This window comes from Motacilla alba, chromosome 23 (genome assembly GCF_015832195.1).
Source record: "Motacilla alba alba isolate MOTALB_02 chromosome 23, Motacilla_alba_V1.0_pri, whole genome shotgun sequence".
NCBI lineage: Eukaryota > Metazoa > Chordata > Aves > Passeriformes > Motacillidae > Motacilla > Motacilla alba.
Genome location: NC_052038.1, coordinates 1,235,326 through 1,262,040, shown reverse-complemented (window position 1 = coordinate 1,262,040; position 26,715 = coordinate 1,235,326). Strand labels below are relative to the sequence as shown.

The window sequence follows — 26,715 nt, the reverse complement described above, 5'->3', positions numbered from 1 at the left end:
AGCTCAGCTTCCCTGTCCCCGCCACTCGTGTCCCTAAAGGGCATCACCACTGTCGCCGTCCCCACGCCCTGACCGTGCCCAGGGGCAGCACTGCCCCTCCCCACGCACCCGCGGGACCACCCGGGCTGGGCACGCACCCCCCGTGCTCCCCTCAGCCCCGCCTCAGCGCCCCCCGCCCCGCCGAGCCCGGGCCCGGCTCACGCCCCCGGTGCCCCTGCGGCCGTGCCCGCCCTGCCCGGCGCGGGGGTCGGGCCGGGGGCGGTGGCCGGGGGCGGGTGGCCGGCCCGGGGTGGCCGCTGGCAGCGCTGCCGGGGAGTATTTCTGGAGCGCGTTGTGCTCTTTCCAATCATGTGATGAGGACATTATTTAAGGCGGCTGCGGGGCCGCGGCAGCTGCAGGCGGTGCCACGCTCGCAGCCGGCCGGACCCCCGCGCGTCTGCGGCCCCCCCTCGCCATGGTCGACGCCTTCGTGGGCACCTGGAAGCTGGTGGACACCAACAATTTCGATGAGTACATGAAGGCGCTGGGTGAGTGGGCGCGGCTGAGAGCGGGCTCGCAGTCACATCGCCCCTTTTTTTGTTTTCTGTGCGCCCCCAATTTGCCCGGTGGACCCCCGCGCCCCCACGGGGGTCTGGCTGGGGGGCTGCAGGCGGAGGGAGGGTCGCTGCTGCCTCCGCGGGTGGTTTAGGGGGGCTCTGGGTTTTGTGCACGTGGGGCTGGGCTGGGTGAGGGGGTGTCGGGCTGGGTGAGGGGGCCCCGGGCTGAGTGAGGGGTCGCGTCCTTCCCGTGCTCCCCCCGCCGAGGGCAGCCTTTGGCGGAGGGTGGAGGGATGAGATGCCCCCCGTGGGTGCTGGGGTCGCTCAGGACCCCCCAGCCTTCCCCATCCCCCGAGCCCCCCATCAGCCAGCCCCAGCATGGTCAGGAGGAGCCCCCAGCCCCGAGCAGGGCGGCGATGGGAGGACAGACACCAGTGTCCCTCACCGAGCTCAGGGTGGGTGGGTGCTGGTCCCGGAGCCGTCCCTCCTGCCCCCCTCTCTGCTCCTGCCCCGGGGGTGCACGGAGCTCCCCAAGACAAGGAGCGGGCGGCAGTTTTGGGGTTCGCCCTCCACCTGCACGGGGAGAAGGAGCTCGGGGGCGATGCCGGGGCTGGGTGGCTGCATGGAGCCCCTCCACACGCCCTCACCCCTCGGTCCCCAGGCGTGGGCTTCGCCACGCGGCAGGTGGCCGGCTTCACCAAGCCCACCACCATCATCGAGCTGGACGGCGACAAGGTCACCGTGAAGACCCAGAGCACCTTCAAGAACACCGAGATCACCTTCAAGCTGGGCGAGGAGTTCGACGAGACCACGGCGGACGACAGGCACGTCAAGGTGAGCCCCCAGCCCCGCCCCGCCCCGCGGCACCCCCGCAAGGCTCTGGGGGCTCCGGGGGATCGCTCCGTCAGCCCGGGGCTCCATCCCGGCTGCCTGGGCAAAGGGAACACCTCTGTGCCCGCCGGGGCTGCTGCTCGAGCCTGCTCCCGTCCAGGCAGCCCCCCGAGAGCGTTCTGCAGCCGGGCTCTCCCGGGGCAGGACGGAGCTGCCGGGAAGGTTGAGCAAGAGCCGGGCTGGCGAGGGCCAGCTTGCTCAAGAGAGCCGGCGGCCGTGGTGGGGCGGTGGGAAATGTCCCTGCTCCGGGGAAAGAGGGGCACCACCCCTCTTTTTTGAGCCCACTCCCATGCTGAGCCCCCTCTGTGCCTGCCCTCCCAAGCAGGCAGCGCTGCGGGGATGGAGCTCCGCGACAATCCGCGACAATCCCAGCTGCTCGGTGCCTCTCCAAGGGCTCCTCCCTGGGCTGCGGCTCCCTGGGGAGCTCAAACCTTCCCAGGCCGGGCTGCTCCTCCCTGTAAGAGCAAGGAAAAAATCACCTGAGAGAGAGCGGTGACTCTCCTGGCCTCTCCCACCCTGCAGGGACATTTTCCCTCGAAGGAGTGGCCCAGCTCCTGATTTTTCCTAGATTCCAGCTGCCGCTCCATGCAGGGAGCAGCGGGCGGCTCTGTGCCCCACACCCAGCCCGGGGGGCACCTCGGGAGGAGCCTGGGGGCTCTTTGGCCACAAACCCTTTCCCGGCCCCAGAGCAGGAAGCACAAAGGGCTGGGCTCGGCGTGGGGCTGGGGGAAGGGGCCGAGTGTGAGCTCTCTCCCCGCCGCGCTCCCTCCCGCCCCAGCTCCTGGCCGCTGTTCAAGCAGCAGGAACGTGTTACCGGCCCGCGGCTCCTGCCACAGCCCGGGACGTGCCCTTGGGGTGTCCCTCGGCCGGGGCCAGGGGGCACGTGATGTGTCGCCGGGGCCAGGACGGCTGCCCGGGGCACGGGGCTGGACAGGATGGGGTCAGCCCTGGGGTGCCAGGAGTTGTGGGACACCCGGGATAGCATGGAATGGTTTGGGTTGGAATGGACCTTAAAGTTCATCCAGTGCCACCTCTGCCATGGCAGGGACACCTTCCAGGTCCCAGGCTGCTCCAAGCCCTATCCAGCCTGGCCTTGGACCCTTGCAGGGATCCAGGGGCAGCCACAGCTGCTCTGGGCACCCTGTGCCAAGGCCTCACCCCTTCCCAGGGAGGAATTTCTCCCCAGTATTCCATCCATCCATCCCTGCCCTCTGGCTGTGGGGCACCCAAACCCTGCGGGAACCCAAACTTCTGGACAGCTGAGCAGTGGGGGGACCCAGCTGTGGGGGAAATTGGGGTCTGAGGGAGCACCCAGAGCCTTGTGGGGATCTGGGGCTGGAGCACACCCGGGCTCTGGACAGGCCCCAGCCATGGGGGCACCGAGGGCAGCCCCCGGCTCTGGAGGGGCTGGGTGGGGGGCGTAGGGCACAATGGGGACAGGCAGGCGGTGCCAGTGCTGGTGCCAGCGGCTGTCCCGGCACAACCCCGCCCTGCGTGCCGTGGCCGGCGCTGTCACAGTAACCTTGGCACGGGCCGGGCTCTCGGGGCTGAGTCAGCAGAGGCTCTGTGCAAACAGCAGCGCGGCGAGCAGAGGCGCGTTCGCTGCATCAGCCGCTCCAAAAACCCTCGGCGGGCCCTGCAGGGCAGGGAAGCTTCGGTTCCAAGCCCCGATCCCTGCCCCGCCTCTCCGGTCCCCGCCGGAGCCGGCGAGCAGCGCTTGGGAGCGCGGCCGGGACAGGTCCGGGTGGCCCCGGAGCGGGACGTGGCCCCGGGGCACGGAGGGCAGGGTGACCGTGCCGGTGGCACCGGGGGTCACAGGGGGACAGCCGAGGCCGTGACCCAGTGCAGGATCCAGGCTGGGCTGAGCGCGGCTGACCCAGCCAGGCGGGGATGGTGCCAGGTGGGCATCCCCGCGGTGGCGCCCCCAGGCTGACCCCGAGCCCTGCGGGGCTCCAGGGTCCCCCTCTGAGGGATAACCCCCAGAGAGGAGAGTAACTGTGGGTCTCAATCCCTCCCTGCAGTCCTTGGTCACGCTAGATGGAGGCAAACTCGTCCACGTGCAGAAGTGGGAGGGGAAGGAGACATCGCTGGTCCGGGAGCTGAAGGATGGGAAATTAGTTCTGGTAAGGAAGTGGTTTTATTCTGATGTTCCCACTTCGGAACTGGTTTTATTTTGACGTTCCCACCTCAGAAATGGTTTGAAGCGGGAAGAGCTCAGCTCGGCGCTGGGCAGGGCAGCACTAACATCCCCCACCTCTCTGCCCCCAGACTCTCACCATGGGCAACGTCGTCTCCACCCGCACCTACGAGAAGGCGACATAGACGCTGTCCCAGGTCCCCTGCCTGTCACCCGGTGCCACATCGTCCCCACCTCCTGGCCCCGTGCCAGGCACGGCTTCCCGTGGGCTCGGAGCCGCTGCCCCAGCGGGGCCGCCCCTGGCCCCGCCCGGCGCCTGCAGGGGCTCGAGGGGCTCGGGTGGTGGTTTCGTGGTTTGTTGTTGGGTTCTTTTTTAATTGATTGTGGGAAAAGTCACATGGAAAAATAATAAAGGTGTTGTTACAGCTGTGTGCTAGGTTTACTCGGGAAAAGGCGTTTTGGGCAGGTACCCACAGGGACGGCAGCGAGGGGGTTAATGGCCAGTGGTCCCAGTAGCCCATGCCAGCCTCTCCTCCACGCTGCGGGGATCGTCCTGGCTGGCCCTGCGCTCCCCGGGAATGCCCCTACCAGGCAGGCCAATCCCCCGGGGCAGCAGGGAGCCCCCAGCCCCAGCAGAGGGGCAGGCTGCCCTGGAACAAAGCCCTGAGCTCCTGTGTCCGGGCTTGGGAAGGGAAATGGCCCCAAAGGGGGATGCAGCCATGGGGAGCTGGGGTGGGAAGCACAGGGAAGGAAAAGGGATAAGGGGAGGCTGCATCAGCTGTCCCAACTCCTCCTGCCACACCAACAGCTGCCAACCCCAGCTCCCGGCAGAGCAGAGGCCACAGGGGCAGCTCCTTCCCCCCTCCACATCTGTCCCAGCAGGGCTGAGCTGCTCCTGGCACTCTCCCCCTGCCATCCCTTCCCCTGACTTCAGCTCCAGTTACAAGATTTATGCTCCCTCCAGAAGGCTTCTCCTATGGGTTACCTCACCACACTCCCCCTTCCCACCCCAGGGAACCTGGGGCAGCAGCCAGAACTTCCCAAAAAAAACCCTTCCCATCTCCTCCACACAGCCAGCACTGTTCTCCCCCTGCCCAAGATGAAGGCAATGGAGGGTACTGAAGAAAGGAGCAGGTACAAAGTACAGCGGGAGAGAGCAGAGATTTATTTTCCATCCCTTTCCAAGGCAGCAAACACTCCACAGTCCATGTTTACTCCCAGTATCTCCACTCCCCCATTTGCTCCTTGCTCCTCCACTCCCAGTTGTTTGCAGAGACCGAGGGAGCCGGGGCAGCTTTGCAGCCCAGAGCTCTGTGCCGGGGGCTGTGGTCCCACCACGGTGCCCAGCAACACCAAACCCTGTCCCCAGCACGGTGTGGGCCTGGCTGCGCCACCCCAAGCTCTGCAGGGCTGCTGTCCCTCAGCTGTCACAGGCTGTGGCACAGCAGGGGTGCCCCGCAGGGTGTCATGAGCCTGTGCTGGCAGCAGCTGTAGGACAAAGGGGCAGCCTGTGCCCAAGGTGACAGGGGACAGCTCGTAGCCAAGTCAACACCGGTAACACCTCATGTTACTTTGAAATGAACTCCCCGTCCCTGGAGCAGGAGCTGCTGGTCCCTGCTGGCTGCACCAGGGAATGGCCGTGGCAGCAGCCCAGCCTGGCGCTGCTCACCCCCAGGGCTACTTCTTGTGCTTTTTCTTCTTCTTCTTGGGAGCCTTGCTGGGTTTTCCTGGAGTGCTTGGGCCTCTTGCTGGAGGGCTGAGCTCCGTCGCTGTCCGAGGCCGAGCTGTCCGAGTCTGACTCCGAGGACTGCCTGGCCTTGTGCTTCTTCTTCTTCTTCTTCTCCTAGCGAAACACAGGAGAAGCCTGGCAATGTGGGAATGCCCTCCCCTGCTGCTCAGCAGGGCAGCACGAGCCTTTCTGGGCCTGTTCCTGCGTGCAAAGGGCACGGTGCCCCAGGAGGCAGAGTTAAGCAGCACTGCCAGCCCCCAGCGTGCAGGGCAGGAGTCGGAGCAGAGGGGCAGCAACGTGGAAATCCACAGCTGGAAAACAGCGGATCATTCACGGAAGGAGAGTTCTTGCTATCATTCTATTATTTCATTGTTCTTTATTAATAAAAGTTGGAAGGATAAGCTTTTTTCCCAAAAATTTGGTTTCTAAACCAGCCATGAGCACCATCCCTGCAGCCCCAGGCTGCCAGGACAGGAGCACTGGAACATCCAAACACTGCCAGCTCCAGGCAGGAGAGCACAGTGGAGCAGCAGGACAAGGTCAGTGCCCTCCTGCAAGATGTGGCTCCCTTGCACAACCTCCCTGAAGATTTCACCACCCCCTCCTCTTTCCCAACTTCCTCTGTGCCCCTTCCTGCTCAATTTCCTCTGCACCCCTTCCTGCTCCCCAGTTTGTCCTGGACCCCATCTTGCTCCTCATCTTCCCATGGCACCATGTCCTGCTCCCCAACTTCCCACTGCACCCCATCCTCGTGATTCCTCATACACCCTCCTGCCTGTTTTCTTTGCACACCCTCCTCTTCCCAAACTTCTCTTCCACCCTCCTCTGCTGCTCTCTCCTGCAGAGCCCCTCATGCTGTGCTTCTGCAAAGCCCTGAACCAGGAGCTCCAGACGGAGCCTCGGCTGCAGCACAGAACAGCTGGTGCTGCAATAAAGCCCTGAGGAGCCCTGAAATGGATCTAAACCCTCCAATTTGTGACAAAGCAGCAGGCAGAGCTTACCTGAGATCAGACCTGGGGGACACTGGACCACCCCAAAGCAGACCAGCAGTGTTAATGATGCAGGATGGCAATTTGGGGAGATTTAATCAGGGCACAGGCCTGGGGAAAGGATCTGACTGATCCCAGGGCTCATCCCCTGCATCCCCTTCCAGCAGGGAGCAGGAATGCTGCCAGCAGCTCCCCAGGGCCTGGTAAAGCCCATCCTGCAAAAACTCCGGTGTTCCCTCCCCTTGGCTCTGGGAAGTGAAGGGAAGCAGCTGAATGGGCCTCCAAAATAACTGCACCTTGCACTGGTTAATGCACAGCTGCAGCTTTCTGTGCCAGCACAGCAGCACCAGGCTCCAGCACGGCCCCACCAACTCCAGCCATGGCCAAGCAGTGCCTGAGAGACGTTCCTGGCAAAAGGCCCTGAGGATCACAGAGTGGTTTGGGTTGGGTTGGATGGGAGCTGAAAAACCACCCAGCGCCACCCCTGCCATGGCAGGGACACCTCCCCCTGTCCCAGGTGCTCCCAGCCCCAGTGTCCAGCCTGGCCTTGGGCACTGCCAGGGATGCAGGGGCAGCCCCAGCTGCTCTGGCAATTCCAGCCCAGCCCCTGCCCACCCTGCCAGGGAACAATTCCTCATTGCCAAGATCCCATCCAGCCCTGCCCTCTGGCACTGGGAGCCATTCCCTGTGTGCTGGCCCTGCAGGCCTTGTCCCCAGTCCCTCTGCAGCTCTCCTGGAGCCCCTTCAGGCCCTGCAAGGGCTCTGAGCTCTCCCTGGAGCCTTCTCCTCTGCAGGGGAGCACCCCCAGCTCTGCCAGCCTGGCTCCAGAGGGGCTGATCAGGAATTTTTGCCCTATTTGAGGACACAAGCCGAGAAGCCAAGGAGGGTTTCAGGGAGCAGAGGTGGCCACTGAGGGGACCAAAGCCCTGGAACAGGCTTAGACAGCCCCAGTGAGGAATGTGGCCCAGCAAGCTCAGGTCAGGGCTCTGACTAACCCAGCTTTTAAGCTCCTGTGCCCAAATTGGATTGGGTGTCCAAGCAGCAGGCCCAGGGGGAAAAGGAAATGAGCTGGCAGCTGATTTTTAATCAAACAGAACAACTTTTTTAGGGAGCTGGAAGAGCAGAGATAACACCCAGAGCCGAGCATCCACCAGAGTCCTCTGGGATTCCAGGGCAGGGAGCAGAGCATGGAGTGGCTCCACACCCACCAGGCCCTTGGCACATTTTAGCTCCATAACAGCAAATAATGTCACCTAAAACTAGGTCTGTTTTCCTGTGGGGTAACAACAAGACTCACCACAAAGTCCCTGACCCACAAAGGAAAGGCAGATGCAAATCTTCCCAGTCCTAAGAGGATGGGAAGGAGTTAAATCCTTCAGAGAAAGAGATGCAGCAAGGAGAGTTTTCTCAAGCTTTTCCAGCGGTGCACATGGTGAGAAAGTTTGACAGGACCTTCACAACCAAGAGTTTCATTCCAGAGCTTGGGAAACTTTTTCAGGATGTGAGGGCTGAAGGCACGACAGGATGTCACACACACTCCTGGGATGGAGCAGGGGACAAAAAGCACACATGGCCACTGTGCTGCCTGAAAAAATCAACAAACCCTCACTCTCCCCCTTTTAGGAGCTTCTAACAGCCAAGATCACTCCAAGAGAGACAAATCCCTTTTCTGGCACACAGTGGGGTTCTTGGGTGTTTCTGTGCAGGGCCAGGAGCTGAACTAAGTGATCCTTGTGTGTGTCTTTTCCAAGCCTGGATATTCCAGGATCTTTGATTCTTCCAGTGCAGAAGTGCAGGCAGAACAGCAAACGCAGCCTGGGCTGGAAGTGCAGCAGGAAACAAGGAGAGCTGAGCATTCCCAGAGGAAAAACTATGGCTGCTCCATGGCTGGAAAGGCTTTGGAGCAGTCTGGGACAGAGGAAGGTGTCCCTGCCCATGGCACGGGTGGCACTGGATGGGATTTAAGGTCCTTCCAACCCAACCCATTCCACGATTTTATGATTTTCAGTAGCAGGAGGCAGCACTGCTGCAAAATCCTCCTGCAGGAGCAGCACCCTCCCCCAGACCCTTCCTTCAATCCAGCATCCCAGCCCTGGACCAGCACTGAGGTCACCAGGGACATCAGTGTGCAGGGGGTGTTTGCAGCTCAGGGCCTGCCCAGCAAAGCCCAGGTTTGTGCCTGCAGGGACACCCTGAGCTGCCAAATGCTCTCCAGCCAGGCTGGATGGGGCTCAGCTCAGCCCTGGGCACACCCAGCACCCCAAGCACTGCACTTTGGAGCAATATTTGGAGAGGATTTGGCCCAAGCAGCTCTCAGTGCAGAGGGCTCTCAGCACACAGAGCTGCACTTCACGGCTCTTTGCACATCCTGCCCCACCTATGCAATTAGCACAGCAGAACCCAACAAAAGTGCTCCAAAACCTCTCTCCAAGCCCCTGCTGGAGCTGCCAGCAGGGCAGCAGCAGGCTGGGCTGGAGCCTGAGCGCTGGTTTTCATGGAATTCTTTCCCTACTGCTCCAGAAACTCCTCCAAGAGGGGCCCCTGCAGCACTCCAGGCTCCCTCCCGTCCTTTGTGAGGAAACTGCTCCAGGCTGTGCTCTCAGAATGTTACAGCAGCTCATTCCTCCTAAAGGTATTAGGGGTTGAGATAAGAGGGGAGTGCCCAGAACTGTCCAAGAAGTTGAAATATTTTTCACCAGACCCTTCTGAGGAATTAAGATCCCATTCCAAGAGTTAGTGTCCCGTCCTCGTGAAAAACTGAAATGGATTCCTAATGTCTGTCTGCATGCCCAGGGGCGTGCCAGGAATCCTCTAGGCCTCTTCATGTTACTCTTTATCCTCATTCCACCAGCCCATTTCATTCCAAACAAGATTCATTACACCAATCTAAAGGTGTTTCTGCATCCTTTGCTGGAGGAGCAGTCAGAATGAAGCTGAGGAGAACAAGCAGCCTAGAGCAGTATATAAAGACAGCCAGATTCAGAAACATTTCAATGAAGACAATGCGTGAGGGGCTGTGCCCTCTCAATGCCACGGAAGAACCAGTAAAACCAGTAAAACTGAGGATGGACCAAGGCTGGATGAGCCTCAGGTCACAGAACAAACATACTTAGGTGTGGTTTTAACATGAAGATCTGCAGGAAGGTCTGGAAATCTTCCACCAGGTGGGGAAAAGAGCAGCAAAGTCATTAAAAAGCCCCAACCCCAAAGGCCACCCAAAACCACCTCAGGGATGAGCTGTTTCCACTGTTCCTAAAGCCTGTAAGGAACTTTGAAATGGATCCAAACCCCCAAATTTGAGGTTGTGTGAGCAGAAGATGGGATAGACTTGGAGAATTTCAATGCAAGGGGTTATCCCTCAGTCAGCACTGCAGGATTTTTCTTGGAAGACAAAGGCAGCAGGATGAGAAGGGCTTAGCCATTCCCAGCCTCCTGCCTCCCACACAACCTCAGCAGGGGACACTGCAGTTCCCACAGGAGCTCCTTCACCCCGTGACCCCAGGAGGAGAAGGGGACACGGAGCCTGGGCCTGCCCAGCTGTCCCAGACAGCTCCAGGGCTCATTCCTGGCACAGCACCATGGAATCCTGGAATTGTTTAGGTTGGAAAAGCCCCCCAAGACCAGCCAGTCCAACCCACGGCCCCAGCACATCCCCAGCTGCCACATCCACGTGGTTTAGGAGGGATGGGGACTCCACCAGTGCCAGGACAATTTTATCAACCCTTTCTGTGAAGGATTTTTCCCAAATATCTGGATGGGATATGGGTATAAAAAGGGAAAAACAGGCAAGGGAGTGAAAACTTCAAAGAGAAGTCAGGGGGCAGGGGGGAGAACCCCTCCATAAACCTTCAAAACATCCAGGTTGCTGAGATGGCAGGGAAGTCAGGAGAGGTTTGAAGCAGAGATGGGGTCAGAGTAGGAGCAATCCCCCTGCCTTCTCCTGCTCCAGGGGAGAGTCAGCGTGGGGATTCCGCGCCAGTGGCTCCGTGTTTGCTGGCTCTTACCCTGCACCTCAGTGCGGTCCTGCCCTGCTCTGGGAAAGAGGAGGGGGCAGCTACCCACTCTTGTGTTGAAGGTGCAAGGAGAGGGGAGAACAGCCACGGCTCTGCTCTGTCTGCCACGGCTCTGCTCTGTCTGCCACGGCGTTGGTCTGTCCGCCATGGCGTTGGTCTGTCCGCCATGGCGTTGGTCTGTCTGCCACGGCGTTGGTCTGTCTGCCACGGCGTTGGTCTGTCCGCCATGGCGTTGGTCTGTCTGCCACGGCGTTGGTCTGTCCGCCATGGCGTTGGTCTGTCCGCCACGGCGTTGGTCTGTCCGCCACGGCGTTGGTCTGTCCGCCATGGCGTCGGTCTGTCCGCCATGGCGTTGGTCTGTCTGCCACGGCTCTGGTCTGTCCGCCATGAGGTTGGTCTGTCCGCCATGGCTCTGGTCTGTCTGCCATGGTGTTGGTCTGTCCGCCACGGCTCTGGTCTGTCCGCCATGAGGTTGGTCTGTCTGCCATGGCTCTGGTCTGTCTGCCATGGCTCTGGTCTGTCCGCCATGGCGTTGGTCTGTCCGCCACGGCTCTGGTCTGTCCGCCATGGCTCTGGTCTGTCTGCCATGGTGTTGGTCTGTCTGCCATGGCTCTGGTCTGTCCGCCATGGCTCTGGTCTGTCCGCCATGAGGTTGGTCTGTCTGCCATGGTGTTGGTCTGTCCGCCATGAGGTTGGTCTGTCTGCCATGGCTCTGGTCTGTCTGCCATGGTGTTGGTCTGTCTGCCATGGCTCTGGTCTGTCCGCCATGGCTCTGGTCTGTCAGCCACAGCTCTGGTCTGTCCGCCATGAGGTTGGTCTGTCTGCCATGGTGTTGGTCTGTCTGCCATGGCTCTGGTCTGTCCGCCATGGCTCTGGTCTGTCAGCCACAGCTCTGGTCTGTCCGCCATGAGGTTGGTCTGTCTGCCATGGCTCTGGTCTGTCCACCATGGCTCTGGTCTGTCTGCCATGGCTCTGGTCTGTCCGCCATGGCGTTGGTCTGTCCGCCATGGCTCTGGTCTGTCTGCCATGTGGTTGGTCTGTCCGCCATGGCTCTGGTCTGTCCGCCATGGCTCTGGTCTGTCTGCCACGGCTCTGGTCTGTCCGCCATGAGGTTGGTCTGTCTGCCATGGCTCTGGTCTGTCCACCATGGCTCTGGTCTGTCTGCCATGGCTCTGGTCTGTCCGCCATGGCGTTGGTCTGTCCGCCACGGCTCTGGTCTGTCCGCCATGGCTCTGGTCTGTCTGCCATGGTGTTGGTCTGTCTGCCATGGCTCTGGTCTGTCCGCCATGGCTCTGGTCTGTCCGCCATGAGGTTGGTCTGTCTGCCATGGCGTCGGTCTGTCTGCCATGGTGTTGGTCTGTCCGCCATGAGGTTGGTCTGTCTGCCATGGCTCTGGTCTGTCTGCCATGGTGTTGGTCTGTCTGCCATGGCTCTGGTCTGTCCGCCATGGCTCTGGTCTGTCAGCCACAGCTCTGGTCTGTCCGCCATGAGGTTGGTCTGTCTGCCATGGTGTTGGTCTGTCTGCCATGGCTCTGGTCTGTCCGCCATGGCTCTGGTCTGTCAGCCACAGCTCTGGTCTGTCCGCCATGAGGTTGGTCTGTCTGCCATGGCTCTGGTCTGTCCACCATGGCTCTGGTCTGTCTGCCATGGCTCTGGTCTGTCCGCCATGGCGTTGGTCTGTCCGCCATGGCTCTGGTCTGTCTGCCATGTGGTTGGTCTGTCCGCCATGGCTCTGGTCTGTCCGCCATGGCTCTGGTCTGTCTGCCATGGCTCTGGTCTGTCTGCCACGGCTCTGGTCTGTCTGCCACAGCTCTGGTCTGTCTGCCACGGCTCTGGTCTGTCTGCCACGGCTCTGGTCTGTCCGCCATGGCGTTGGTCTGTCCGCCATGAGGTTGGTCTGTCTGCCACGGCGTTGGTCTGTCTGCCACGGCTCTGGTCTGTCCGCCATGGCGTTGGTCTGTCTGCCATGGCTCTGGTCTGTCCGCCATGGCTCTGGTCTGTCCGCCATGGCTCTGGTCTGTCCGCCATGGCTCTGGTCTGTCCGGCAGCACACACGTGGAAAACCTTTAAATGTCAATTTTTTCTAATTTGCTGTGGGCTGTGCAGTGGCTACCCTAAACCTCCCTCAGCACAACTTGAGGCTGTTTGCTCTCAGCCCTCCCCTCATTCCCTGGGAGCATCCTCCAGCTGTCCCCTCCTGGCAGGAGCTGTGCAGGGCCAGAAGGGCCCCCCTGAGCCTCCTTTTCTCAGGCTGAGCCCCTTTCCAGCTCCCTCAGGATTCTCCAGCCCCTTCCCAGCACACCCTCCAGCCTCTCCCTTTCTCCCTGCATCACCCATTTTCTCAGGGATTACAGGAGACAGGACAGGGCTCAGTGCTGCCACCCAAGGATGTGTCACTGTCACACCAGTGCCACTCCCACACAGAGACCCGAATCCAGCTCCAGCCTGGGAATACTGGGTGGGGGGGCTCAGGCAGGAGGGAAAACAGGAGGTGGGAATCACTGGGAAGGCAAGGTAAAAAAAAAAGGGGGTGAGGATCCTGGAGTGTCTCAAGAGAGGAAGCTCTGGGAAAAGGAGAAAAACCCCAGAAATTGCAAGGAAACATCAGATCCAGGAAAGCACAAAATGCTGATCCTGAACAATCACAAAAATCAATTTTATGGCTCTGACACCCAGCGGAGATGGAATCCCTTGGGAGCTGGCAGCTCCCTCCTCTCATTTAAAAACCACACTGGTGTCACACACATGGGAGGGGACAGGTCAGCAAGGAGACTGTCCCTGAATGCAGTGAGCTATTTCCACGTGCTGTAAATCCCTGGGCTCCAGGCACGCAGTGAAGCACATGGTGGCTCCCAGACAAGATCACAGCAGGCACTCCAGACTACAAGGGGACCATTCATCTCCAGGATCCCACATCCTGCCTCCAAAAAAGCTCCAAGTTTTATTATTCCAGCTCTGGAAAACATCTGACAACTTTTGATGTCACCCTTGAGAAGGGAGGGAGATCAAAGGAACAAGGGAGATTTCAAGGAAAGCTATTAATCCACCAGCCCCCAAAAAATCAGGAACAAATTCAGGACAGTGACCCACATTTCCTGTAGTGTCAGCAGGGCAAGACTCCACTGGGAACCCCCATGCTGGTGGATGGGCAGGGGTGGGATAACAAGCTGTTTGTGCACTTCTTTGTGTAATTTTTCCCTAAAACATTTAAATAACTTGAGCCTTTTCTGCCTGATGCCACTCTCCAGGGATACAGAGAGGCCACAGAGCTGGAAGGAGGGGGAAAACAGAGAAAGGGTTTTGGAAGAGTAATAAAAAGTGGGACTGTGAAGGGGCTGATGGAAGAATCAATTTATTGAAGTCTTGAACTGGATTGTGGCTGCCCCTGGATGTGTCCCAGGCCAGGCTGGACTGGGCTTGGAGCCACCTGGGAGCATGGCAGGGGTGGGATGGGATTTAAGGTCCCTTCTACCCCAAACCCTCTGGGATTCTGTGAATACTCATCTCTGAATAGCCCTGACCACCAAAAGCTCCTGGCTTGGCTTCAAGCCTCACCTGTGTTTTATTTTATCTCATCCTGCTCCGAGCCAGAGGTCAAACACAGCCTGGGAAATGTCTCTGATCTGATGCCATTTCCACAGGGACAGAAATTGCTCTGGAGCCTGGGAATGCTCCCTGTACAAACACAGCCAGGGATTTTCCCCCAGAGTGTGCAGACAAACCCAATTCCCACAGCTCTGGCAGGGTCAGGATACCCCTGGAGCCAGCAGGGCACTGAGTCCAGATCAAAGAAGGGTGTGAGGGCAGGAGAAAGGAGGAAGACAGGAATCACAGGACTCTGAAGCAATTCCTGCAGAGCCTCACAAAGATTAGGAAAACAATAATCATCTTTTTCCCACTCTAAGAATATCTTTTGAGGGCTGTGTGTTGTAGCACAAAACCAGCTTGAAGGGAACTTGACAATAACAGGAGAAAACCTAAGAATTAATGAGAAATCTGCAGAGGAGGTTCCTGTTTTGCTACAGAATCTGCCCCAAACTGAGGCACCTTCTCAGCCCACACCTGGCTACTCACACCCACCTTGCTGGAGTAACTCAGTTGTAACTACAGAGCAAATTCTCATCCTCCATTTCCTTTTCCAGGCCAGCCAGAGGCTACCTTGTACCTTTTTCCTCTTTTTTGAAGACTCCTCAGCCTGGCTGATCTTTTTGTCCCCTTCACGTGCTGCTGCTGCCCCCTCCTCTTCCTCCTCCTCTGGAATGAGGCTGTATCTGGTTCCTCCAGGCTGCATGAAACACTCCTTGGCAAAGTGACCTGGAAACAAAAGGTGTTTGAAGGAACGACCCAGCCCCTTTTCCTTTTTTTTTGTTCTTTTTTTAACAAATGCATCTCATACACCTGAAGTGCTGCCAAAGCTCTTTTGATTATCAATCACAAGGAAAAAATCTACACTGGACATTTTTTATCCTGAAATTTCAGCTGGTTGAACATGCCCTGATTAAACAGCACAGGGAACAAACATAACCCAGGTCATTCTGGAGGGATTAGTCAGGCAAAAGAGAAAATATTCTTGTCTCAACAAGTAAAAATCTGTCTCTGCAAGAGCTTAATCAGCCCAGAAAAGAATGGAGAAAGGTAAAGTGCTGTGATTGGCACCTGGAAAATGAGCTAAAGCCACAAAGAGAGAGACATTCAGCTCTTCTGGTTCTACCCTTTCTACTCTGGAGACATCAAAGTTGACCTACTAAGAGCTGCAGGGGAAATTTGGAGAGCTGGCACCTGCTGTTAGGAGGAGACACCATTAAAAAGCAGATTGAAAATAGGCATAATCCTGGTTTTGGGGGTTCTTTAAAATAGTGGTTTATACATAATAGTTCTTTAAATAGAAATAATTCTTTCAAATAGTATTTTAAGGATACTTCTCTACAACTACAGAGGCCACACTCAGCATTAACCTCCTCCAGAATAGCACGAGCCCCATTAACCATTTCCTCTAAATAACACAAGTAGGGCACAGCAAGAACTCCTGCACAAAAAAAACCCCACCTTGTACCTCAGCAACTTGAATAAATCTACTGAAAGGCACCACAAAATCATCGTCACACTGCTGAACCAGGCAGGACATCATTTTAGCAGGGCACAACCTTGGTTTTAGCACTGAGACACAGCTCCAGTGTCCCACCAACTGAGCTGGAGCTTCCACTGATGGTTGCTCACAGTGGGATCACCGGCTGAAGGTTTGTTTGCTTCTTAACAACCTGCTGGGACCCAGCAGTGGGGATGGTCCATCCTGCACGTTGCTGAAGCCCCAGAGATCAGCTCCCTGCACAGCACAGGCTGCTCCTGGGCCTCTCCTGTGCTCACCTGTCCCTCGGTGTCCCCAGTGCTCTGGAACGTCTACGGGGACTGTGACAACTTTGCCACCCTGAAGGGACACAGCGGGGCTGTCATGGAGCTGCACTACAACACGGATGGCAGGTGAGGGCAGGGGCTCTGTGCAGCTCAGGGAATGGGGCTGGAGCCCCAGGAGGGGCTGAGGGAGCTGGGAAGGGGCTCAGCCTGGAGCAAAGGAGGCTCAGGGGGGACCTTGTGGCTCTGCACAGCTCCTGACAGGAGGGGACAGCCGGGGGGGTCGGGCTGTGCTCCAGGGAACAGGGACAGGAGCAGAGGGAACGGCCTCAGGCTGGGCCAGGGCAGGCTCAGGGTGGGCACAGCAGGAATTTCCCCATGGAAAGGGAGCTCAGGCCTTGGCAGGGGCTGCCCAGGGAGGCTTGGAGTGCCCATCCCTGCAGGTGTCCAAGGAATTCCTGGTTGTGACACTCAGAGCTCTGGGCTGGGGACAAGGTGGGCATTGGTCACAGCTGGGACTTGATGTTCTTGGAGCTGTTTTCCACCCTAAATGATTCTGCCTCCCAGCAGGGAGCACAGAATGGTTGGGGTTAAAGAGACCTCTGGAGATCACCCAGAGCAGGTGACACAGGGGGACATCCAGGGGGTTGGGATGGCTCCAGAGAGGCAGACTCCATTCCCTCCCTGTTCTCTGCCACTCCCCACAGACAGAAGCTCTTCCTCACAGTCAGGTGGAGCTCATTGTATTTTACTTTCTGGCCATCACTCTTTGTCCTGTCCCTGAGCAGAGTCTGCACCATCCTTTGACACCCCCTGGGGATATTTATGTGGATTTATGGGATTCCATCTCAGTTTTCTTCTCCACAACAACCAGGCCCAGCTCCCTCAGTCTCTCCTCATCTCTCCAGCCCTTCATCACCTTTGTGGCCTCACCAGTAGCCCAAAGGGTGTGATTTTAAGTAATAATTTAAGGACTTGAATTAAATCTTTTGGTTCTGTAACAAGAGATAAAGACCTCCCTCCCCTAAAGGACAAACATGGAACCAAAATTCAGTCCTTACAACCACATGTAACCATGTCAGCAGCTGGGGCTGCCCTGGAAGTGTCCAAGGCCAGGCTGGCCATTGGGGCTTGGAGCAGCCTGGGATGGTGGAAGGTGTCCCTGGGGACTAGAATCAGGTGGGATTTAAGGTTCCTTCCAACCCAAATCATTTTGGGATTCCAACCTTGGGACAGACACTGATACAAGCCCACCAAGGGTCACTGCCTGGCTGGGACAGAGCCATAAAGCAGCAGCCCAGTCCCACCTTTGCAGCCACACTTCTTGCACACCGTGTTCAGCACAGCCTCCAGGGTGATCTTCTGGCTCGTGTAGTCCCTGAAGGTGCGTTTCTTCCTCTCATCCTGGCTGGAAGGACAAGAACAGCTCCATTTTCAATCCATTCTCATCTTTAATCCCTCATTTTTGTACAAACAAAAGGCTTTTACATTTTTGTACGACCACAAGGCTTTTAAAGGTTATTTGGTGTAGTGGTTTTGGTTTGCTAATTTGAGATTTCACTGATTTTGAGATCACTTGTGGTCGCAGCTCTCTTCACAGAGAGCAGCAGGCACAAGTTCCCAAGGATTTCTCCTAGGGAAAGGCAGTGAGAAGCTCAGAGAAGAGAACACAATTCATATCTCTATTCACTGTTGCTGTTGTTTTGCACATGTGGAATGTGTTATGGAGACTGTTTACCCAAAGTGATTTGTTAATTGGACAAATTACAACTGGTGAAGGTTGTTTTGACTCCTTGGCCAACTGGGTCAAAGCTGTGGCTGGCTGTCTCAGACAGTCAGGGTTTTCTTTAGTATCCTTTAGTGTAGTACATCTTTAGTATGTCATTTAGTCTAGTATTAGTGTAATTTAACCTAGCTTAATAAAGCATTTGTTCAGCCTTCTCACTCACGGAGCCAGAGCACATGATTCCCTACATTGGGGTTGTCCTGCGTCCATAATCACTCCTGTAAATGCCTCCTGCTGCAGTGCAGGGGTTAGGCCACAGTGGCACCAGCCAGCCTGCTCCTGAGTTTGCTGTCAAAGCCTCAGGGATTCCTCAAGGCTATTGGAACATAAATTGTGCTAAAGTCAGAAAGAAGAGGATGAGAAACCGAATACCAAGACCACAAGAACAGGATAACAGAGGGCTGTGAAACACCTGCCCTGCAACCAGTCACAGACTGTGAGAAATGCAGGCAGAAAACGAGGGGGCAAGAAAAAGGCACCAATCAAGCAGTGAGTACTTAGTAGCTTGTAGGATCTATAAAAGCGTTATCTAGTGTTATAAAGGCTTCTGCTGGATCATATTGGTCAGTTGTTCAGCAGTCCTGGATTTCCTGCAAGTCTCCCATGCAAAACCAGGACACTCTCAAAGTAAAACTTTCTAAACCCAAAGAGCAGAGCTAACCTGGCTTGGGCACTGCCAGGGATCCAGGGCCAGCCACAGCTTCTCTGGGAATTTCATCCCAGCCCCTCACGGAACAATTCCTCATTCCCAAGATCCCATCCATCCCTGTCCCCCGGCCGGGTGATAATTAGCATGATTCACAGAAGACTGATCAATAATCTATCCTTTTTAAGAAACCCATTGCTTTTATAGACAGTTACAATACAGATAGACTTAATTGGTCCTCTAATCAAAACACCATCACCACAGGTTAATTAAGAAACCACCCTTTGGTAAACAAATCTCCATAACACGTTCCACATGTTCACAACGACAGGTGCGGTGAGTGACGGTAAGAACTGTTTCTCATTCTGTTCTCTGACCTTCTCACAGCCTTTCCCAGCACAGTGCCTGGAAAAGTTGTGCTGCTCTCTGTCCTCAGAAAGCTGCTGCCACACAGCCCTGCCCTCTGGCAGTGGAAGCCATTCCCCGTGTCCCCTGAGCAGCCATGCCCCGTGCCCCATAGGAAGCCATGCCCCATGCCCCATGGGCAGCCATTCCCTGTGTCCCCTGGGCAGCCAGGCCCCATGTCCCCTGGGCAGCCATGCCCCATGTCCCCTGGGCAGCCATGTCCCCTGTGCAGCCATGCCCCCCTGGACAGCCATGCCCCGTGTCCCCATGGGCAGCCATTCCCCGTGTCCCCTGGGCAGCCAGGCCCCATGTCCCCATGGGCAGCCAGGCCCCGTGTCCCCATGGGCAGCCATTCCCCGTGTCCCCTGGGCAGCCAGGCCCCATGTCCCCATGGGCAGCCAGGCCCCGTGTCCCCTGGGCAGCCAGGCCCTGTGTCCCCTGGGCAGCCATTCCCCGTGTCCCCCTGTGCAGCCATTCCCCGTGTCCCCATGGGCAGCCAGGCCCCATGTCCCCCTGGGCAGCCAGGCCCCGTGTCCCCTGGGCAGCCATGCCCCGTGTCCCCATGGGCAGCCATTCCCCGTGTCCCCATGGGCAGCCATGCCCCGTGTCCCCTGGGCAGCCAGGCCCTGTGTCCCCTGGGCAGCCAGGCCCCGTGTCCCCTGGGCAGCCATTCCCCATGCCCCCTGGGCAGCCATTCCCCGTGTCCCCATGGGCAGCCAGGCCCCATGTCCCCCTGGGCAGCCATGCCCCGTGTCCCCTGGGCAGCCATGCCCCGTGTCCCCTGGGCAGCCATTCCCCGTGCCCCCATGGGCAGCCAGGCCCTGTGTCCCCTGGGCAGCCATTCCCCGTGTCCCCTGGGCAGCCATGCCCCGTGTCCCCTGGGCAGCCATTCCCCGTGTCCCCTGGGCAGCCATGCCCCGTGTCCCCTGGGCAGCCATTCCCCGTGTCCCCTGGGCAGCCATTCCCCGTGTCCCCTGGGCAGCCATTCCCCGTGTCCCCTGGGCAGCCATGCCCTCTGCTCTGCTCAGATTTACCCACTCAAGGGAAACGTTGTTGGGATCCAGGTCCTTCCCCGTGCCTTGGTGAACAACCTTCATGGAGAGGGAGAGCTTCAGCTTGTCATCCTTCACCTGCAAACCACACAACCAGCAGGATGAGCGACCTGGCAGCGCTAAAACACCCCGGACACGGGACTGCAATCAGGGTTACCTCTCTCCCGATGAGCTTCACCCAGACCTTGTCCCCCACGTCGAGCATCTCTGCGGGTTTGTCCACGGGGCAGGAGGACATGTGAGTCCTGTGCACGAGGCCTGGGGGACACGGGAGAGAAGGGACACGATCAGCCCCAGGGGATGGGACAGAAGGGACAGGATCAGCCCCAGGGGATGGGAGAGAAGGGACACGATCAGCCCCAGGTGTGCCTGGCACACTGAGAGGGGACAGAAGCAGCCCCAGGGGAAGGGACAGAAGGGACAGAAACAGCCCCAGGTGTGCCTGGCACACAGAGGGGACAGGATCAGCCCCAGGTGTGCCTGGCACACTGAGAGAGGGGACAGGATCAGCCCCAGGGGAAGGGACAGAAGGGACAGAAGCAGCCCCAGGTGTGCCTGGCACACTGAGAGGGGACAGGATCAGCCCCAGGTGTGCCTGGAACACAGAGGGGACAGAAACAGCCCCAGGTGTGACTGGCACACTGAGAGGGGACAGAAACAGCCCCAGGTGTGCCTGGCACACTGAGAGAGGGGACAGGATCAGCCCCAGGTGTGCCTGGCACACTGAGAGGGGACAGGATCAGCCCCAGGGGAAGGGACAGAGGGGACAGGATCAGCCCCAGGTGTGCCTGGCACACTGAGAGGGGACAGGATCAGCCCCAGGGGAAGGGACAGAAGGGACAGGATCAGCCCCAGGTGTGCCTGGCACACAGAGGGGACAGGATCAGCCCCAGGTGTGCCTGGCACACAGAGGGGACAGGATCAGCCCCAGGTGTGCCTGGCACACTGAGAGGGGACAGGATCAGCCCCAGGGGAAGGGACAGAAGGGACAGAAGCAGCCCCAGCTCTGGCTGCCACAGAGCAGCTCCTCGGGGGATGCAGGGAATGCCGTGGGGATTGGGAAGAATGTGCTAGGGTTAATAAATTATTCCATAAAATTAATAAATTAATTATAAATTAATCAATAAAAAGAATAAATAATAACTATTAGATTAACTATAAATTAATAACAAAAAAGAATAATTCCGTTACTAAAATTAATTAATAAATTAATTATAGAATTAATATTTTAAAATAAAACAAAATAGTAAAATTGATAAAATTAATAGTAAAAATAAAGAATGAAATTAATAATTGAATAAATATTAATAACATTAATAAATGGAATTAGCAATAGAATTTATAAAATAATAAACTGAAATAATAACATTAGTGTAACACATAAATAGAATTAATAAAATATAATGTAATAGTTAATAATGAAATTAATAAAATAATAAGCTAAAGCAATGAAATTCATAAATGTAATAAATAACAATGATAGTAACATTAATAAAATAAACTAAACAAATAACATTAATACAATTAATAAATGAAATTCATAATACAATTAATAAAATAATAAAATAATAAAGTGAACTCATAATAAAATTAATAAAATAATAAACCAAAATAATACCATTAATAAATAATTAAGAAAATTAATGATTAAATAATTTAATAATAGAATAAATCAATTAATCAGTGAAATCTGAAATTGATTAGTGTTCATTTCATCCTCTGCTCATGCTTTTTTCAGTTCTAGATGGACAAGTCTCCACTGAAGCTCAGATCTGCAGTGTCCAAAGTGGCTGCGAGCAGATCATCCTCTGGGGCGTGGGAAGAATGGGGTTTTATACTGTTAACAAGTAGAATTTAAAAACTATTTATGTTAAAAACTTTAAATTCATATTTATTTAGCATATTTATTTAAAGTTATCTTTATTTTAATTAATATATTTATAGTATATTTATTTGTTACTTATATTTTATTTCTATTTATTTACATTTATATTTATTTATATCATTTCTATTTCTTTATTTTTATTTATTTAAAATTATATTTAATGTTCCAATTTAAATTTATTTTTAGATCTTTATTTATTAACTCCTTTTGAATTGCTATTTTTTGAACTATTGTTTATAAAGGAGGTACTACTAGTAAAGCTGTAAATGGGAATGATAAACACATGTAATAAATATGTTTATACAAAATAAATATATTTATGAATACTAAATAAGAAGTATGTTTGTGAATAATATATTTATTAGTAATTGATGTATTTTAGAGGGTGCTCCAATGTTTGAACTGCTGAGACAGGAATTTGGGTGCTGCCAGTGGAGAGCGGGGTTCTGCAAGTAATATACATATTTGTAAAAAATAAATATAGTTATGAATAATATCTAGGAGCAAATACATTTGTGAATAATATATTTATTAGTAATTGATGTATTTTAAGGGTGCTCCAATTTTTCAACTGCTGAGACAGGTGACACTACCCAACCCTGGATGGGAATTTGGGTGAGTGACAGTGGAGAGCAGGGCTCTGCAAGTAATAAATATATTTATAAAAATGGAATATATTTATGAATAATGAACAGTAACAAATACATTTTTGAATAATAAATTTATTAGTAATCGATGTATTTTGGAGGGTGCTCCAGTGTTTGAACTGCTGAGACAGTGCCAGCAGCCCAGCCTGGGCTGGAATTTGGGTACTGCCAGTGGAGAGCAGGGCTCTGCAAGTAATAAATATACTCATGAAAATATAGATTTATGAATAAAAAATAGTAACAAAAATAATTGTGAATAATATATTTATTAGTAATAGATGTATTTTGGAGGGTGCTCCAATGTTTGAACTGCTGAGACAGGTGACACCACCCCAACCTGGACGGGAATTTGGGTATTGCCAGTGGAGAGCAGGGCTCTGCAAGTAATAAATATACTCATGAAAATATAGATTTATGAATAAAAAATAATAACAAAAATACTTGTGAATAATATATTTATTAGTAATTGATGTATTTTAGAGGGTGCTCCAATGTTTGAACTGCTGAGACAGTGCCAGCAGCCCAGCCTGGGCTGGAATTTGGGTATTGTCAGTAGAGTGCAGGGCTCTGCAAGTAATAAATATGTTTATAAAAAATGAATATATTTATGAATAATGAACAGTACCAAATACATTTGTGAATAATATATTTATTAGTAATTGATGTATTTTGGAGGGTGCTGCAGTGGTTTAACTGCAGACAGGAATTTGGGTATTGCCAGGGAGAGCAGGGCTGTGCAGGGTGACGAGTGCTGTCCATGACTGGCTTTCACAAACATCCCAATGGATCTGCATGTGTTACCTTAGAGGGACAGGCAGCATGAACTGTCTGAAGCAGGCTGTTAAATACAGTTTTAGGTTATAACATCATGTTAAAATAGAAACCATGCTATGCAAGACGTGTTCAAGGAGAGGAGTGAGGCACTCCCACCAGACAGCAGCCACAGGGCACCGACACCTTTCCCACAAAGGGAATTTATTGCTCCTCAGCAGAAGAAACGAAGCTAACCCTAACCCTAACCCTAACCCTAACCCTAACCCTAACCCTGCCTGCTCAGCCCTGGGGGAGAGGAACTGCCACTGACAGAGACAATCCTGTCTTTGAGTGCAGGTAGGAATTGTGCTGCTCTTCTGGGCAGTCAGGACTTGCTGAAGGGAAGGAGAGATCCTGACTCCATTTCAGAAGGCTGGTTTATTATATTGTGATATATATTGCATTAAAAACACCACACTATAACTGTACTACAAAGAACAGAGAGAGAGATTCATCAGAAGGCGAGACAGGAATGGAAAGGAATGAATAACAAAGTTCTGTGACTCCAGAGAGTCCCAGAGCTGCTGCCTCCTGGATTGGCCACCAAGCAGAAACATCCCACACTGAGCAATGGAGGAAGCACTGCTGCATCCCACAGCAGCAGATCACAAATTGGTTACACTTGAAGCTGAGGCCCTTCAGCTTCTCAGGAGAAGAAAATCCCAGCAAAGGGATTTTCACAAAATATCACAACCACAGTTACGCATCACATATCAGGTGTATGAGTGTGCAACAGGCCGCTGCCTTTAAGGGTTAATCCTCTGTTAGCCTTTGCCACCCAAAATCCCCCTTTTCCTGCCCCATTTCCCCCTCAATCCCCCCAAATCTTGCCCCAAACCCCATGTGGGTCCTTTTTCAGGCTTATTTTGCCCACAAAGAGGTGCCTGAACTGTCCCTAACTCTTTGTTTTTATTGTCTCCTATTGCCCTAAATCCCAATTGTCCAAATTTTTATTACTCTAATTATATTATGTTTTTTATAACCATTTTATTACTATTAAACTTTGAAAATTTCAAAAACAAGTGATTGGTGTTTTTCACATGCAGGAGGAGCAATCTGGGAGCACGTGGCTGGTCCAGCCCCATTCCAAGGCCCTCTGTGCCTCCCCACATGCCACAGCCCTGCCCACAATCCTGCCCACAATCCTGCCCACAATCCTGCACAAAATCCTGCCCAAAGCACTGCTCACAATCCTGCAAGAAAATTCTGCCCAAAATCCTACCAAAAAATCCGGCCAAAAAATCCTGCCCACAGCCCTGCCAAAACATCCTGCCAGAAAATCCCTCCCACAGCCCTGCCCACAGCCCTGCCCATAATCCTGCCAGAAAATCCTGCCCAAAATCCTACCAAAAAATCCTTCCCACAGCCCTGCCCACAATCCTGCCAAAACATCCTGCCCAAAATCCTGCCCAAAATCCTACCAAAAAATCCGGCCAAAAAATCCTTCCCACAGCCCTGCCAAAAAATCCTGCCAGAAAATCCCTCCCACAGCCCTGCCCACAATCCTGCCCACAGCCCTGCCCATAATCCTGCCAGAAAATCCTGCCCAAAATCCTGCCAAAAAATCCGGCCAAAAAATCCTTCCCACAACCCTGCCCACAACCCTGCCCACAGCCCTGCCAAACATCCTGCCAGAAAATCCCTCCCACAGCCCTGCCCACAATCCTGCCAGAAAATCCTGCCCACAGTCCTGCCACAAAATCCTTCCCACAGCCCTGCCCACAATCCTGTCCCAAAATCCTACCAAAAAATCCTACCAAAAAATCCGGCCAAAAAATCCTGCCCACAACCCTGCCCACAACCCTGCCAAAAAATCCTGCCAGAAAATCCCTCCCACAGCCCTGCCCAAAATCCCTCCCACAGCCCTGCCCAAAATCCCTCCCACAGCCCTGCCCAAAATCCCTCCCACAGCCCTGCCCAAACTCCTGCCCAAACTCCTGCCCACAGCCCTGCTGGGAGCGGGGCAGGGGCTCCTGGGGGGTTGCAGCTGCCCCACAATCAGACACAGCTTACAGCTGATTTTCCACCTCTTTTGATTTCATTCTTTTATTTCATTTCTTTCGTTGTTTTAGTCTTTTTTCTCCACTCATTGGCACTGATCATTAAAAAGAGGAAATTGGGCAAACTGCAGAATTTCTGTGGTTCAGCCATTACCTTCAAATGATTCTCTAAATATCCTCAAGTTCCCAAAACCTCCACTAAAATCTCAAGGTACCAAAACCCCAAAATATGCAGAATGTTCCAAAATCCCACCCCAAATATCCTGAAGTTACCAAAAATTCTTTGAGTCTTTTTTGGAAATCAAGCAAAAGTCCATAATCTTCTAAATGCTTTCCAAATTTCTTCCTAATTTAGAAAAAAAATTCATTTTCTGAGCTTTTTTTGAAAGCCTTTAATTCTGAGCTGGCTGCTTGCCTTGGCCACAGCAACAATGAAATAAAGTCACAGCCACCAACCTTGTTTCCTGCAGCCTGGGATTTTGATAAAGGCCCCGTAATCTGTCACTGCAGCAACCTGGGGAGAAAAGCCAGAGCAGAGCTGGAGGAAAAACCTTCCCAAAGAGGAGAGAATCTGCACAACAACTGCCCAGCCCACTGCTCTGGAGACCGGCAGAGAATCAGGGAAAGCGCTGGGCTGAAGGGAGATTAATTCCACCCAGTGCCACCCCAGCCATGGCAGGGACACCTCCCCCTGTCCCAGGTGCTCCCAGCCCCAGTGTCCAGCCTGGCCTTGGGCACTGCCAGGGATCCAGGGGCAGCCCCAGCTGCTCTGGCAATTCCAGCCCAGCCCCTGCCCACCCTGCCAGGGAACAATTCCTCATTGCCAAGATCCCATCCAGCCCTGCCCTCTGGCACTGGGAGCCATTCCCTGTGTGCTGTCCCTGCAGGCCTTGTCCCCAGTCCCTGTGCAGCTCTCCTGGAGCCCCTTCAGGCCCTGCAAGGGCTCTGAGCTCTCCCTGGAGCCTTCTCCTCTGCAGGGCAGCACCCCCAGCTCTCCCAGCCTGGCTCCAGAGGGGCTCCAGCCCTGCAGCAGCTCCGTGGATTCCTCTGGGCTCTCTGCAGCAGCTCCAGGTGCTGCTGATGTTGGAATTCCGAGCTGTGGGGAATCAGGTGACAGAAGAGGACAGAATTCCCCGCTGCCCTGCTGCCCCCCTCCACGGCAGCCCCCACAGCTGCACATAAACAACAACTGCACGGGCACAGGTGTGTGCACCTGTACAGAGCTGTCCGCCACACAAACCTCCCCCGCGCTAAACCGCGGCTGAACCGACACAAAGAACGCCCAGAGCACGGCCCCGGCCGCTCCCGCACCTCGCCCTGGAAGATGGAGTAGAGCTCGGGGAGCGGCTCCATCGCCTCCTGGGTGCCGCGACAGCCAACTGGATCCACCCCACGCTATCACATCTCCTCTGCAGGATGCTGAGGAAAGAAACATTTCATTAACGCCCGAAAACCCCAGAGAGCCCTCAGAGAGCCCCCGGGGTTCAGCGGCTTGAGCAGCGCGGGGATGGACCCGAGCGGAACCCGCAGTGCCCGGTACAGGACTGACCCGGACCGGCGCGGCGGAACTGGACGGCTGTTCCCGGAGCCCGGGGCGGTGGGGGCGATCAGCGCCCGCGACAGCAGCACCAGGGCGCCGCCATCACCCCCTCACGCTGAGAGGCCGCGCTCCCCGCCAATCACAACGCGCAATGTTACCGTGTAGCGGCCAACAGCCAATCAGCATTACCCATTCTACACAGCGCCTGCTCTCCGCCAATCAAAGCGAGGCGCGCCAGAAGGCGCCGCGCTCCCCGCTCTCTCCGCGGCGCGCCGGCACCGTGTAGGGGGGCGGGAC

At 54.9% G+C, this 26,715-nt stretch overlaps 2 protein-coding genes across 2 annotated transcripts; one reads left to right on the top strand and one right to left on the bottom strand.

The window, feature by feature from the left end:
• Window positions 1-338: 338 nt before the first annotated feature.
• FABP3 (fatty acid binding protein 3) lies at window positions 339-3,991 on the top strand. The gene is given in 5 exon segments (XM_038160898.1): window positions 339-453; window positions 456-527; window positions 1,198-1,370; window positions 3,449-3,550; window positions 3,696-3,991. Coding segments are annotated over 5 exon segments (501 nt in total). The 5' UTR covers window positions 339-353; the 3' UTR covers window positions 3,750-3,991.
• A 134-nt stretch (window positions 3,992-4,125) lies between these two features.
• ZCCHC17 (zinc finger CCHC-type containing 17) lies at window positions 4,126-26,557 on the bottom strand. Its single transcript, XM_038160899.1, is given in 9 exon segments — window positions 4,126-5,280; window positions 5,282-5,407; window positions 14,461-14,609; window positions 16,952-17,052; window positions 19,520-19,611; window positions 19,691-19,791; window positions 25,335-25,392; window positions 26,190-26,297; window positions 26,428-26,557. Coding segments are annotated over 8 exon segments (708 nt in total). The 5' UTR covers window positions 26,232-26,297; window positions 26,428-26,557; the 3' UTR covers window positions 4,126-5,241.
• Between the last annotated feature and the right edge of the window lie 158 nt (window positions 26,558-26,715).